General features: G+C 39.7%; 1 protein-coding gene across 2 annotated transcripts in view; it reads right to left on the reverse strand.

The window, feature by feature from the left end:
* TMEM135 (transmembrane protein 135) overlaps window positions 1–16655 on the reverse strand; it is a 165961-nt gene that overhangs the window by 119825 nt on the left and 29481 nt on the right. For both annotated transcript variants that reach the window (XM_048940199.1, XM_048940206.1), the window contains one exon: window positions 10896–10929. In XM_048940199.1, coding sequence (XP_048796156.1) covers window positions 10896–10929 — 34 coding nt within the window. The remainder of the gene's footprint in view (window positions 1–10895; window positions 10930–16655) is intronic.

Here is a 16655-nt window from a genome sequence, read left to right on the forward strand (position 1 = left end):
ATTAATAAAACCCCTGGAATCGGTTTTATATACATACGTAACCAAGCCATACACTTCTTAATAAAGAAAATACTTCAAAATGTAGAAATGAAAAACAAAAAATAACCATTTCAGATACTGTGTGCAAAGGTGTGCTCTTTGTTTTGTAGCACAGACAATGCATGGAGGCAGATGCTAACTCACCAATTACTGCTCTCGCATGGAAAATGTTTAACATTTTTAGACTAAACATCTGTTTCTTTTCTCCAACAAAACATAAAGTGGAACACATACTTCATCACTAATAGTACTTGGCTATTATTTTGAAAGCTTACAGTTTTAACAGTAACAAAATGATTTTTGTGCTGAAACTGCTGCTGTAATTATCATTATGCTATAAATGATGTCAGCAACAACATCACATCAGAAGGGGCAGTCATACAATAAGAGTGGATATCGGTAATTAAAAGTGTGAAGGATTTAATTCTGAATGAATCACTTGGAGCACGAAGTAATAATTAAATCTAAAGTGATTAATCAGTAATGAGACACGCTCATTCCATCAGGCAGTTTTATGGTAAGTCTAGTGCCTGTAAAAAACATTTTAATACATAAATTAACAAATGAGCTGGATGAATTCATACTTATGTAAACTGTATCACCCCTAGAAACGTTTTCATATTTTGAACACAGAATTAAAGTTTCCTTTTTTATAAGATGAAATCAGAATGCCAAGTCTCCTGAGCTGTCATAATACTTGAGCAGTTCCAGAAACAGCTCAACAGCGACCACCTGATGGTCATAATAATCTCATAATAATGGAGATTTCAAGCAGAAGTGCCAAAACCTCAAAAAATAAGATTCCATAATGTTGCATCTTAAAACTTCCCAGTTTTAAGGCCATAGGGAGAGAGACATTTATAGTCTTGAGCATGCAGCAAGAGGTTCTGCTGCAGGTCCACAACTGCTACAAGTCAGGTCATCCCTGACAGCACACAAACATCTCTGCATTTCTGTGTTCCAGAAAGAGAAATTGATTAAAAGGTGTGTGTTCCTAGTAAGGTTATGCTAAAAAAGGGTCATTTACAAGGTTCCCAAAATTTCTGAGTTCACAGCAAACCCAGCTCAAGGCACGTTCCCTGCTTCGTCATGTCTCAGCCTGCCATTCAGGTTGCATATTAGGAAACATTTTCTTCTCAGAAAGAGTGGTGAGGCATTGGTACAGGCTGCCCAGGGAGGTGTGAAGTCACCAACCCTGGAGGTGTCTGAGAACTGTGGAGATGTGGCACTGAGGGACGTGGTCAGTGGTGGGGCAGGCTGATGGTTGGGCTGGATGATATTAGAGGTCTTTTCCAACCTTAATGATTCTGTAACTAATAATGCAGAAATCCAAGTGTCCTCAGCCTCTCCTCCTGGGACGTGCTTTCCATCCTTGTTGCCAGTTTTGTTGCCTTCCTCTGGATGCTTTCAACACCTCAATATCCTCTATATTGTGGAGCCCAGAACCGCAATCAGTATTCAAGGCAAGGCCACACCAATGCCAAATACCTTAGGAAAGGAAAATCACCTTTTTTACCATCAGTCTGCGCTGTGCTTAATGCACCCCACAATGCAGTTTGCCCTCCTGGCTGCCAGGGCACACCACTGGCTCCTGCTCAGCTGCTGGCACCAGCATCTCCAGGTCCTTTCCTGCTGAGCTGCTCTCCAGTCGCTCCTCCCTCAGTCTGGACCTTCACAGAACACAGCTATTGTCCCTTACTGAGAGTCTTGATCAGGAAAGCGTGGCTGGCAGAAGGGGTGAGGACTGCAGGATTCTCCTGTTCTCACATCCCTCACTGAGAGACTTCTGAAGTTCTTCTCTTTTTCACTAGGGAAATCCTCAGTTTCTCAATACACCACTGGGATTTCAACTCCTAGGAAGCCTGGAGATCTGCCTTGACCCACTTTTTCAGTCCATCATATCCTTGCCTACAGCATTACTAAAAATCAGAGCTGTTGCTCACACTAGATATGGGTATCCAGTGCTCTTTTTAACCTGAACTTATACATTCCTTTAACCTCGGTTACCAGCCAGCAAAAAGTCAACAACCTTTAACAAACCCAAGACAAATTTTTTTAATGCATTATAAAAGACAGAAAGTTTCACCTGGCAGAGAAGTTTCAAAAGGGATTTATAATTCTGACAGTATTGGTAACTCTAGGAAGTCAAGACAAGTAGCTGCTCACCAGGAAAGATCACATTAAAGGAGCATAACGTTCAGTATTGCATCCAGTGCCTAACAAGGTACACAGGAAAGTTTAAAAATGCAAACAGCTTTGCATAGAAAGCAAGAGACAAAGGATTAAATGTTTGCTCTGACTGTTGCCAAAACATCCTGCGCTGAAGTGATGGATGAGGTTTCCTGAGGCTAAGATGCCAAAGCCAATTAGCCATGTAAATGCACAAGAACGCCAGCTGCCAAGATCTAACTTTATTACTGTATTACTTAAAAGTGAAGACATCAGCAATGTTTAAGTTCATATGACTGCTGATCTTAAAACCTGCCTCTTAATAACTTCAAATGGGGGGGAGTGACAATGACCTTAAGTTGCAACCTTTTAAAATTATCCTCGAGTGCCATCAATTACCCATAATTTGATTATGTAAAGTATTCTGTTAATCAAATTAGTCTACATTATGTTCTATTTAAAAGAAAGAGAGACTGCAGCTTATTCCTTTTTGCATGACTTTTATGTAAAGTTTATATTTAAAAGTAGCAATTTATTTCAGTATTGCCTGTTTCAGTTGCCAAACTGCCCATCCCACAGAACATGATATGTGTAAAGTATATAGCTTACTCATTTATGGCATCTATTTCTGAATTCCAAAATAAAATTTTTGGAAAGTGTTTTGAGCATTTATCGACTAGAATAAAACATGCCTAAGTCTTTGATTATTTGAAAACATCTGTGTTTAATTTCTAAGCAAGTAGCTTGGGAATGTAGATCATACAATACACTTCCCTGCACAGCCACTAGAATAATCTCCAGAATTCTGTGGAAGGGTAAAGCTTTTCTTCTGCTTAGGTGGAACAGCTCTGAACGTTACTGTCAGTCACTGAAGAGCACCCATTTCTTTCGAACAACTTCCATATTCCTCCAAACTACCCAGGAAATAATTTGCTCCTTTTTCCACAATGTTATTAACTCCATAATAAAAACCATTTTGCTTTTTGCCTACTGCTACACTTCCACTTTCTTTACTTTCCCACTGAGGGTACTAACAACATCATTTCCTGATGCACACCCTGGAGATGCTGACACAATAGTGGAAGCATGACAAGATGAAGACAGAGTATACCATCTGAAGGCTACAGAATGAGTGTCAGGTGAGTTTCATCTTGTATGTCCTCTATGAAAAAGATTGGAGTTCTATTTCTATCTCCTTTTTCCAGCAAGACCCAGACACTGAAGAAGCAGAAGCTAAGGAAGAGGCTATTCCTCAAAAAAAGGCAGGTCTTGCCAACAAGTGGCACGTGGCCTGACACAAGATGATGTTGAGGTCTAACTTGACACCAGAGAAGACTTGTTTCTTGTTAGTACTTATTTTTTGAATGCCTGTTGGAAGTTAAGTCATAAGCCTTTATCAACTACAGCTAGCAGCAAGTCATCCTGGAGACATTTACGGTCAGGCTGGATGGGGCTCTGAGCAACCTGATGGAGCTGTAGGTGCCCCTGTTCGTGGCAGGGAGGTTGGACCAGATGACTTTTGGGGGTCTCTTAAAACTCAAACAATTCCATGATTACGTGAGGCTGCTATCTGCTTACCTGTGTAACAGTAAAAATTTTGCCATGGGTGCATGAGACTTCTTTCCACACAACACTAAATGCTGTCTCTGTTCCTCCCTTACCCAGGCAATGACAGACCTGTCCTCACTGGGAGTACTACCCCAACATCAGGGGGTTGTGCTCTGCCAGGCAGGGATGATTATACAAGCCAGAGATCTACCTCAGGGTAACTTCCAATGAAGAAAAGCAGACAGCTTCCCTGCAAGATCTCCAAGTGGAATTTTTCCTATAAGTTAACCAGAAGCACAGTATCAAAGTACCCATATTTTCTATCGGTATCTTTTAAGACAGAGATAAATAAGAAGAATTTTACTACCCTGACATAAAGGATAACCTAGTAGCTCCTTTAGTTTTTTGGGTTTTTTTTCCCTTTTCCTTGTAAGAAGGAACTAAGCATCTGTTCTACTTACACTACCACACTATCAGCTCAAAAGCTAATAATGCAAGGAATGAAAGGAATATCTAGCCTGGACAACATTAAAGAATAAATACACATGGTCCCTTCCAGCTGCTGCTGTAACCAAAGGCACTGTCACCTCCAAAGAGGGACACAAATAACAGCCACAAATCACAGAAGAGGTGGTGGCAGGAAGACAGCAAGACTCCACAGAGCCTCATTCCTCATAAACGAACTGCCCCAAGCATTTACTTGGAGAGTTTTCAGTTATGGAGATTACTTCTGAAACATTAGAAAACTTAAAATAAATAAATAAATAAATCAGATATTCTTACCTTCATTGTCATGCTAAAAGACACCCCAGCAGTGTTTGTATAACAATAACACAAAGAATAGCGTAGAAATACACAACCACATTCTAATTGTTTAAAAAGAGAAGCAAATAGTGGTTAGAAAAATAAATAATCGACCTTCCTAGAGTCTATCACTGCTAACAATTCTGAAATATTTATTCCATCAAAGTAAATCTATCTGCCCTTCTTTCTACACTGACTCAGTCTTTTGACTAAAACTGTACCATTCCCAATGGAAAAGAAAAGGAGTTGGTGGCTTGTTTACAGAATGTCAATTTGAAAGTTTAAACAGAAATCATTTCCTTGTGCTGTAGCATATAAACTGCATAACAAATCTAACGGTCCGTCAAAACAAATGGGATTTTTAAAATACCTATTAGCCTAGATTTATCAATGAAAAAGTCATAATCAGTACCTTATTTTATATTAAAGGATATTTCTGAATTGGTACGTTACAGCATTGGCTGGTAACTTCTCAACAGAGTTACAAGGTACACAACATGACAGAAATGCTATTTCGTACTCAAATAGCACAGAAAAAAGCATTCAATTTGTATTTTCATAGGAGCATACACTTAATTACAACAGGCACGAGGTGTTTCTTGAAGCGCTCATAACAACTCAAACGCATCTGCAAGTTTGTACAAAAAGCATGTGATAAGCTGGTGAGAAAAATCACTCAGGAATGTTCGGCGTCAAAGTCTTCATTGTGTGCCAGTAACTTCCTTTACAATATTATCACTTTGCCTTCAGCAAAAACTTGAAACTAAAGGCCCAGCAACAGCACAGCTCACTATTGGATTTCTGCTGCTGCTGCTGCTTCTCTCGCCATAGCAAAACTCGCCCCTCTTTCTTTCAGCCCTGCACACACCACCCCCACAAGGCATGAAACAATAACAAATTTAGTGTGCATGGAAAGTGATATTGGAAGGGTCTTGGCCTCAAACATTTGAGCCATGCTTTATATTCCATTATATTCCTGTCAAGCTCTGTTTGCTGCCGCAGCGTACCACACATCTTAGACTAGATTAGTGGTTTTGGTGTTTTAAATGTTGCAAAGCACGAAGGTTTAGCAGCATTCTGAATCGCTATGACTTCCATCCTGTAAGAAAGCAGACAAGTGTCTAGAATTAAAGCTGTGACTAAAGAACCCTGGATACTCATTTCTCCATTAGAAACAGAGGGATTCCTTTTTGATTGAATCTGTGCTTCAGCATGTTGCTTGCTCTTAGACCAACTTATCTCAAGCTTTAAGAGCCCAACACTTGTCCTTCATACTGCTTGGCTGGAATAAACAAAGGTTCAGCCAAAATGAAGCCAAATTTAGAACAATTACGTAACTTCAAAACAATTCAACTCTGGTACTGCTTGGACTACTTTAAAAGTGCAAGAAGCCATGCTCAGTTACAGCACTGTGCTCTATCACATACTGAAACAGCATCACCCATTCAAGTGCCTTCAACCAATTCGTTTGATTCAGTATTTGTTTAATATGAATAACATTTTCATTAGCTTTAGGTATTTCCAAACAGGACTCAAAATACCAATGAACAGTATTTTTATGAAAGCAGATATATGGAAAGAGTTGGTTTGCTGAGAGAAATAGTAACACAGTAAGCAAGCTCTCAGCTTCAGCAGCCCCCAAATTTTCCAAAAACATCGTAAGTTCAAAATGTACAAAACATTGAAGTTTTTCCCCTGTTATATTCTTGACTGTTTTCTCAGCAATTCTCCTTATTCATATCTACCTCTAACAGTAGTGTTTCTCTTCACTAATACCCATCTCCAATGAGGGATCTGTTTTACATTGCATCTAGGAAGATGTACTCTTCCTTCTAAACTCTGATAGGAAAACATTCTTTTTCCTTACTACTGATGGCAGGCATGGCTGCACATTTCTTCTCCTAATACGTCATCTCTTCCCTTGGTATACGGTATATTAAAATACTTCTTCACTGACAGGTGCACTGATGAGCTAACATCAGAACAGCAGCGAGAATAACATGGACTAGCCATGTTTCTGCATTAAATTCATCCAGATGCAATTGCTGACAATTTCTCCAGCTGCCATACCCAGGACACCAAAAACAGTGCCTTCTTTGTCACTCACTCTGGGCTCCTGCTAAATTTCTCTTTGTGTTAATTGCAGCAAAATTCATCACTTCCTTTCCCTGCATAGCAACCATTTTCTTTATCGTCTGCTCTCTGCACGTAGAACAGATCAACTTCTTCCACTGCCTTCCTCTCATCCAACTGCCATTACAGCAGCCTAGCTTCAATTCCTCCATAATTCTTGCTATTAAGAGTTCTAATATCTCATCTTCAGATTCTACTTCGTCCTTTTCTTGCTTTCTCATCTTATTTTTCAGAACTATATTTTTACCACTCCCTAACGCCTGCTGCTATGGCCAGGAGTGATTCCTATGCTAATTCCTCCCACTGCACTCAAGAACAAGTCCCCCATAGTGCCACGCTGCCTTCTGCATCCAGCTGCTTCATCTCACGTTTGAACTTTACATTGTTTAACCTGTGACCCTGATGAACAACTTGTTAATGTTAACATTTCCCATTTTGTAAGTACAGCACCATACATGACATTAAACAAGGCTAAGTGCTGGGTCCCGCACTTGGGTCAAAATAACTCCACATAGTGATATAAGCTTGGGGAAGAGTGGCTAGAAAGCTGTCTAATAGAAAGGGATCTGGGGGTGTTACTTGACAGCAGGCTGAACATGAAACAGCAGCACGCCCAGGTGCAAGAAGGTGAATGGTATCCTGGCTTGTATCACAAATAGTGTGGCCATTAGGGCTGCGGAGAGATGGTCCCTCTCTCTACCAGCTCCCGTGGGACTGCATTTCAAGAGCCACCTTCAGTTTGGGGCCCCAGTGACAAGCAGATATTGAGTTGAGACTATATGAGAAGAGCAACAAAGCTGGTGGAGAGTTTTAGAAAATGAGAGTTACAAGGAGTGGCTGATGGAACTTTTGTTGTTTAATTTGGAGAGAAGGAGACTAAGGAGAGACCTCATCACTCTCCACAAATACCTGAAAGGAGGTTGCAGTGAGGTGTTGGTCTCTTTACTCAGGTAACAAAGGATAGGAGGTGAGTTGGAGGTCTGCAACAGTGAGGAAACAGCCTTACATCACCCAGGTTAGGTTTAAATTGGATATCAGGAAGAATTTGTTCATGAAGAGGGTGGTCAGGCATGGTTTAGTGATGGGACTCAGTAGGTCAGACTGGTGGATGCACTTGATGACCTTGAAGGCCTTTTCCGACATAAATGATTGCATTCAAATAAAGTAGAAATTACAGAACAAAGCAAAGGAAGCCTTTGACATAATGAGGTGCAGTTCAAATTTCAAGTTCAAGAATATAAGTAAAACTCAATTTCTTTTTGGTAAGAGCAAGAAATCCTTTTTATACTTCAGTATATGCTAAGAAGCATTTTCTCTTGGTGAACATTCCAATGACAATGTATCAGTTTTCCAATAATTTTATTTCTCAAACTTTTATAACAAAAAGTCCTAGCCCAGGTTAATTTCTTCCTATTTTTATTTTTTATTTTTTAAGTTTTTAAACTGAATTCATACTTTGTTTCAACACAAAAATGCCAACTTTTTTCTTCAGCTTCAAAGCAACAACTCAAATGTCAAACTGTTCACCATTAAGTATGCCATAACTGTTTTGAAATATAAGAACTATAGGTATTAATCATGGGTGCCCATTTATTAATATCATCATCGTTTCCAGATAAAAATAACTGACGAGATTACATTTCACTTTCCACCTTTTGTTGGAATCTTGGGGTTCCTTTTGATCTCAAATTATCCATGAAGGGTTATCCTATATGTTCACCACCAATGCATCACTTACAATCCTAGAAATGTCTTGACTTGAACAAGTGCAATCCAAAATAGAACTTGAAAGGCTGCTGTGTGGTCCTCAGCACAGACTGCTACTGCAGGTCTGTATTGGGGATCACAAATGTCAGTTCTTAGACAAGTTACAAGTTAAAAATGTCCAAACCCACATTTTCAACCACGTATATTACTTTATTTCTAAAAAACTTCAGCTTCCAGAAAGCACAGTATTCCCATAAAAATCCAGTCCTTAGGGGTTTTGTTCCAATAGATGCAGTCTAGCAGAAAGCTACCTTAAGAAACTACTTCCATCCAAATTTTCCACAGAGCATATATAGTATTAACAACTTATTAAAAATAAGTTGTTAATCATAGATTCTATGGTTCTCATGTTTTTTAATGCCATTTTATTGTGTAAGCAGTCAGAAAATACAACCTGGGAGTTCAGGGTCACACAAATCTATAATTACTGGATTACTTACAATTAGTCATGACACTTATGTAGCTTGAGATGAAAAAAATAAAGAATAAAAAAATCAATAAAGATGTTATTGCCCAGAACAAGAGTTCTTCCACCTCCTGCCTTCCACTCCTTAACAGCAGCCATATACGTGGCTTTAATATACCTGTGCCCATTTCACTACATAAGTTCACCTGTACCACAAACCGTTGACCATTGCTAATAGGACAGTAAGAACAAATTTCTATTTTAGAAGTCCTTATGTGGCTATAAAAATTCACTGAATCAATAGCCAAGATAATTGCTTGTAATAAGCAATAAACCTAATTACAATTACCCCCCTCTAACTAGACGAAAGCACTCATGACAAAACACAAAGACATAATTATTGTTGCTCAGACTGCAAAACATACTTTAGCAAATATGAAACAAAACAATGCAGTGTGTTTAGTTCAAAGAGCACTTTAATAGGCCCTGAAGATAGTATTACAGAATGCAAGAGTCACTTCACGTTCCAGTTACACATTGCATTTTCATTACCTAAAAGTTAGCTTGAGTCACATTATGCTCCAGCTCTGAAATGTGGATAACAGTATTAATAAGTGCAGCTTGCCAGCTTTCAGAACATGCTGCAATCTAGAGATAACAAATATTTTAAAGGCATTGTAAAGTTATGAGTAAATCTTAACCAAGCATATAAAGTTCTCAACCAGAGACAAGCAACACAGGTAGGCAAACATTCACAGTGATTACACAGGTTGCTAACGAGGAAAGTACATCATGATCAAGGGCAATTTATAGGGCAAATCCTTGGCTGTGCAAAGTTCAAACACATGTGACTAAAATAAACCATTATGCTAAACACAACACTCATGGAATCAAACAGCCTCTTTAAAATAGAATTAAATTTGTTGATTTTTCCTTTATAACGCTGTTGAACTGCCCAAGTGAGCTGTTGGTATCACAGTTTAAGAGCTGCAAACATACTGATAGCTTTCTCAGAGTGGGGACACTCAGAGTGTTGCTGTTAAGCACACCTATTTTGTCCTTCTCTTGAAAAGTCTGCTCCCAATGAGTGACGACATGACCACCAGCACGTCCTGAACAAGAAGTTTCTACAGAGTTGCTGCTCTTGGTTCAAAGAAAAACTCAAACTTTTCTATATTAAAGTTACCCTTGTAGGAATTCAATGCCACATTAGCATGTTATTGAGGATCTGAACATAGAATTATATTAATTTCAAGAAAATGGTTAGTCTCCTCCTCAAATTAGAAACAACTTTACAAAGAAAAGGAATCTTAAAGCATAGGGTATGAACCATCCAGATCACATGGCTATAGAAGACAGTAGTTGAAATCAATATAATTCATGGTGAGAATTAAATTACTCTCTTCTGAAGTCTGTGAGCCCTACTCATGGCTATTTCAGGACAGGCCAAGAACCAACTCCTGTTTAAACGACATTTTTTTTACACACCTAAATTTGAGAGGGAATTCTAATAGAATTTGTAAATGCATTTATTTATATGGGTAGGATATTTTCTTGGAAGACATTCAGAAAGAGATGATGTTACAGCGTCCTACCAAGAATCCTCAGAATTACAACTGTCACCAACAATGACTTACCAGGATGGAAGAGAAAGTATCAGTGTTATCACTGATCTGTGCTGCAAGAAATTGCCTTTGCCTCAATACTTCTATTAATGAATCTTCAAAGTCCATGTGATTCCCTCAAGGCCACAGTAAAGTACAGTGTTCTAGGTTGGTTAGATAATTATTTTGGCATAACACAGTCATTCCTAAAGTATGATCATGTAATAAAAGTACATTTTTAGAAAAAGTTAAGGTACAAAGTATGAATTTAGATAAACTTACTACTGCTATTTTTTTCCATGAGAAAAACCAAACTGGCACAACCATCTGGTAAATATTTTTGTATGCACAGTATTTGACAGTGGTTTCAAAAACAATTCCAATGATCTCACATATTTTTACCATTTGAATAAAGGATTACTTACTTGATTTGCCATGTAAATTGTGAGGAGACCTCTCCTATAAACAGAAATGATAGCATCAGTGAAATTAAATTAAACATTTTGTCAATCAAAGAAAAGTACCTTAAGCATCCAAACACCTTATTAAAGAAGAGAGTTTAGCAACTGGTTTATTGATGGGGGATGAATCATCACCATCCTGCAGGAAAACAGATATGAAACCACAAATAGCACTTCCATAGCACAGAATCAAAGCAGAGAGGAATTACATGGACCAAGTTACTATGTATAACTTGTACTGCATGAGCCTTGAAGCCGCCACACAGGGAGAGGCAAGGCACCGCGAGTTCCACAGCACGTACCAGAATTAAAAGCCTGTGCAGGACATGATAATGTAAGCGTACAAACCACAGCCAAAGTTAAACTGGGAATTCACAGGGACTGCTTCTGTATAAACTTCTACCTGGGGCACCCAAGATGCCTTCACCATTCTGCTTATATTCTCCTTATATTCTCACAAAAAGTGTTTTCTACTGAAATGGACAATGCAGATGTCATGGCACCAAGCAGCACACCCACCTGTCCCAGCTGAGAGCTACAGTGCCAACAGTGCCACTGCTTTTGCCTTTACAAACCTTCACCACGTTTCTTCTTTGTTCCCCTTCTACTGTATGATGCCTCACACCACGTGATGCTACTAGCTGGATGTTAATAGCATAAATCTGGGCTCATGCTGCCCCACGTTTCCAGTACAATACCAAATAGTGAGCTCTGGCTACATCCATGTGAGCTGCTGCAGCAGATTGTATCAGAAGTTTCCAAAAGGTCCAGCTATCAAAAATATAGTTATTTTCTGTATGCATTCACCAGTCAGTGAGCTTTGAGAAAGGTTTTGCACTTACAACTACAGATTTCCTTCGCCCTCATTTGTCTTCTCTCTTCTACAGAGATTAGCTTTTACAGTTTACAGGCACAGTGTCAGCATTTCTTACCTGACTATGGCTCACAGCATCTTGATTTTACTATCAGCCTTGGAGAATTTGGGATTTTTTGCATTGTTCCCAGTGATGCTACACAGTAATTCCAAAAACACAACAGCATTATATGTTTAATTGCTAATATGGAAACAAGTTTATAACCTGAATTCATCTGTCTTCACATCATTCTGGTTTGGTTTTCTTTGTTTTGATGTGACAACGTGAAAGGTCCAACCCAGGCTTGTAGGTATGTCACAGTTTTAAGTTTTGAGCATTCGTGGGGTGCTTAACAGAACTGCATGTTCACAAAATAACCTGCAATCACTGCAATTGCACAAGCAAGCAAATCAAACTCACAGGCAGCCAGAAACCAAAAACTAAAGATCTGGTGAAGTTAGGAAACAGAAGAAACAAGAAGATAGGGATTAACACCCACAACTGTTAAAGCAATTAGACTTCTATACCTTGTAACAAAGCAGCAAAATCCTGCATGCTGCTTCTGACCAAGGGAAAAATTCACTTTGGATGGTAAATGAATTGAACTCGAGTTGGTCCACAAATGACCACTGAATCTTGCAGCCAGTTTGCTCAGGTGATTAAATACCATTGTTATGTTATTGCTCCCAATTATGTACATGTTTTTTAGTTTGTTCTCACAGAGGACAAAAAAAGGGGTATTTGATGTTTCTTGGGGTTGGTTGGTTGGTTGGTTGTTCCCCCCCGCCCCCCCCCCCCCTCCTCTCCCCTCCCCCCCCCCCCCGTACAAGTACAAGTTTAAAAAGCTCAGGATAAATTAAATGTACAAACAAGTGTTTGGAAACAGCATTAAATTTACTCTTGACAGCTATCCTGCCAACTCAGCTCACTTTGAGCCTTTTGGAAAACACCAGAACTGCAGTTCTACCTGCAGTAACATACTAACCCAAAAGCAGCTTCCACCTGTGACAGATGCAGCTTTCAGAGCACAGTGTGTATACTGACAACTGTTACTATGTGAGTAGCATGGTGATAACTTGGTGGATTCCCTCCCGCAGCATCTGTATCACAAGGGCAGAGATGACATGCAGATGGAGTGGCTTTGGTCTCCCACATAAAAAAAATAAATCAAATGGAAGTACTAAAAAACTAGGAACTCTATCTGTCAAAGGTTTAGCTTCCCTTATGGTCCCCTCTTGGCCAAATGTAAAGCACAACCTGCAAAGACAAAGAAAGGAAAAGGGGCTAGAAGAAAGGAAGGAAAGAAACAAGAAGCTGCACTGCAGCTGCACTGAGACCGATGCAAAAAGGAGGTGGTCAGGAGGAGGGAAAACACTCACACACAATGAAAGTGCCCAAGGAAGTAACTTCTGGAGCTGGAAGTACAGAAAGCTGCTATATGACATCAACTGAAAGTGCCTGTAGCAAACCTGCCTGCTGAACTCTAAGCAGAAATAGGTTGTTGTTTTTCTCAAACCCATTCTGTGACTACTATAGCAATAACTATCCCCATGTTCCTACAAAAAAATAAAAAAAGTTCTTTCCGACCTTGTGCAAATGTGATCCAGCAAACTCAACCCAACTGTGAACTCCACTGGCAAAAAGCAGGTGGAAGTTCAGAAAGTGTTGCACGATTTTGTAATAATGGCAACTGATGGAAAACAGGACTGAAAGATGGAGTTATTCCAAGCAAAAGGGTCACTGATACAACCAAGGACTGCTTTAAAGATGCAGCTGGTAAATAAGGTGCCTATACAATTGGGAAACAGTATTACAAGTGCTGGAAATAATTAAGTATTATTAATAATTAAGTTAGCCAGCCATGTATAATCACCTGCTCTGGAAGGCTTAAAGACAGCTAATATTTCATCCATACTCGCTCTCTCAGAGGTTGCTCTCCCCAAGACCTTCGCCTTCCCATTGCTTCCCTTCTACTGATAAAATTTCCCACACCCTACACAGTCCCCAGTGACACACAGAATCTTTTATTTGGAGAAAGTGGGGGGAAACAATTAATGGAAGGTTGACAAGGTTAGACAAGGCTGAACTACAGCACATACTTAAGACAGCATCCAAGAGAGCTGCACCTGTATTTTTTGTATGTTATAGAACTAGAAAGGCAATGTCTCCAAGTGCAGTTATCCAAGACACCTCACGTCATCTGTGGCTGAACAACTTTCTACAGATCTGTTCCGTTCTTAACGTTTAAATGACAGGACACATGCTTCCCAGATAATTCTCCTGTTCATTTGGTAGGACAAGGGGGAATGGTTTTAAACTGAGACAGGGGAGCTTTAGGTCAGATATTAGGAGGCAGTTTTTCACCCAGAGGGTGGTGACACACTGGAACAGGTTGCCCAAGGAGGCTGTGGATGACCCATCCCTGGAGGCATTCAAGGCCAGGCTGGATGTGGCTCTGGGCAGCCTGGTCTGATGGCTGGCGCTCCTGCACATAGCAGGGGGTTGGAACTGGATGAGCATTGTGGTCCTTTTCAACCCAGGCCATTCTGTGATTCTGTGATTTACACCTCAAAGAAAGGTTTCGCTGAGTATAACTTTTTGAACACCTTGGTAGCATTCAGACCAAATACAAACAGCAATAGCTCTTCAACTCTGGCCTACAAAGCTCAAAGAACAACACATTCCTGTGACTGTACTGCTCAAAGGAAAGAGACTAAAATAACTCCACAAAGTTTAAAAAAAAAAAAAAAAAAGCTATAGGACAGAAATAGCAAGGAAGCCTAACAGCACACAGCGCTGTACTACCAGAAGTGGAGGTAGGAGGTCAAAGGAAGAGACCAGTTCCCTTTACAGGTGGCCGTTAGGCATCCCTGAACCACAACAGACATCCACCACCATGCACAAGTTGAGGGCAGGGGCACCAGATACAGGGGGTTCTTGGGTACAAAACTGAGCCCCTTCACCTTTTCAATCATGTTCTCTAAGATTTTAATCACACACAGCTCTTTTCAGAGCTCATTTTCAAGGACTAGAAATGAAAGTACAGGAAATTAGAAAACAGATTAAAGATTTCCACTTCTTTGTTTAATCAAGAGAATTGTAAAATCAAAAGAAATCACAAAGCACCAGTTTCAACCTTTGAACTCATCTTTCCGTGAGCAAGGTACACTTTTCTATATGAGTGTTCAAGAAGCTTTTAGCTGTAGTAAGAGACATGATTTAGTGGGGAAATATTGGTAGCAGGTGGATGGTTGGACTGGATGATGGTGGAGGTCTTTTCCAACTTCATTGATTCGACAATTCTAAATGCTATAAATTCTGGAAAACATTGAGGCCAAATTCCAATTCCCCGAATGCAGGAGGTGGGGGCCCTTCTCACACCAGCAGGAGCAATGACCACTGTCCAAATCTGCACCACAATATGTTGTCTGTGTGACAACTTGCTAAAGACTGTTCTCTGGCTTGGCTTGACACATTTATAAAACTCAAATAATAACTTGACTATCACAAGTAATATAAGCTTTTCTTTAACATAATAGCAAGTCACATTAATTTTTAAAACACAGCAAGGAAGTTTTTTCATACAAAAACTCACAGCCAGTTCTCTCTTCTTATCTATGGTTTGGCATCTATGATCTTTAAGCTATTTCTCATCAATATTCATTCCTCCTTTGAGAATTTCTTGCCTTGCTCTCTCCAACTTAATAAACGTAATACACAGCATTCCAGTCAAGTGGTTTTCTCATTAAGAACTTTTTTTACAATATAAAGTTCAAAACGTTGGTTTCTCTATTGAATCATAGGATCGTTAAGGTTGGAAAAGACCTCTAAGACCACTTAGTCCAACCAAGAGCTCATCCCCATCCTGCCCACTGACCACGTCCCTCAGTGCCACATCTCCGTGGCTCCTGAACGCCTCCAGGGATGGTGACACCACCACCTCTCTGGGCAGCCTGTGCCAAAGCCTTCTTTCATTTATACTACAAACGCTTCCAAGTAGGCTCTCTTAAATCTAGATGTTCATTCTAACTAATAAAATGGATCTGAAGTACTCTAAATACCTTTTGGTTGCTTTGTTTTTACCATCTGACTTTTTACAATCACCATTTTCCTTGCTCAAAACAAGAGGAAAAAAGTGACCAGACCACAAATAACACAAAAAAACTAGAGCACGATGAATAACATTGTGCATAAAAATTCACACAAATTGACTAAACATTTGCCACTTCTAGAGAGAACAGGTGATAGCTGTAAGAATGAGCAGTAAAAGCACCATGGAGCAAGATGCACAATGGCCAAGTACATCCCAGCCCCACGTTCTGCTGCAATTCCCATTGCCTCAGCACATAGCTGCAGAGTGTTAGAAATCCTGATGCATGCAATTAACAGCACGAGTTTTCTGCTTAAGCAGCCTCACCAATGGGTTGTGTTTGTCCCAATATATAGTACATTTAAAAAGCTAGGGAAAAATAAAAATGCCCAACCGTTGTTAACAAGCATTGTTTGAGCTCGTTCACAAAGCTTTTGACCTCACTGCCTGCTTCAAAACATCACGCTCCTAATATTTCAGTCTTGTGCTTTGCTCCTCCAAGAATTCCTACTGTTGTCACATTGACAGGTCTGAGTTGAGAGTAAATAGGTGCCAGAACAGAGCATGTCAAACTTATCTCTTTCTGAGACCTACATAACAAGGTCTGAACCACAGGCAGATTTAACATCATGAATGTCATCTTTCTGAAAACATACAATTTTTAAGAAGGTTCCTCCAAAGTCAACTTTGAATTTAATATGAATATCACTGCTTGCTGGATCTGCTGCACGCTCTGACAGCCAGCACCTTATTTTCACCAATAATCATTTTCTAGATCCT

This window comes from Lagopus muta, chromosome 1, assembly GCF_023343835.1.
Source record: "Lagopus muta isolate bLagMut1 chromosome 1, bLagMut1 primary, whole genome shotgun sequence".
NCBI classification, from domain to species: Eukaryota; Metazoa; Chordata; class Aves; order Galliformes; family Phasianidae; genus Lagopus; species Lagopus muta.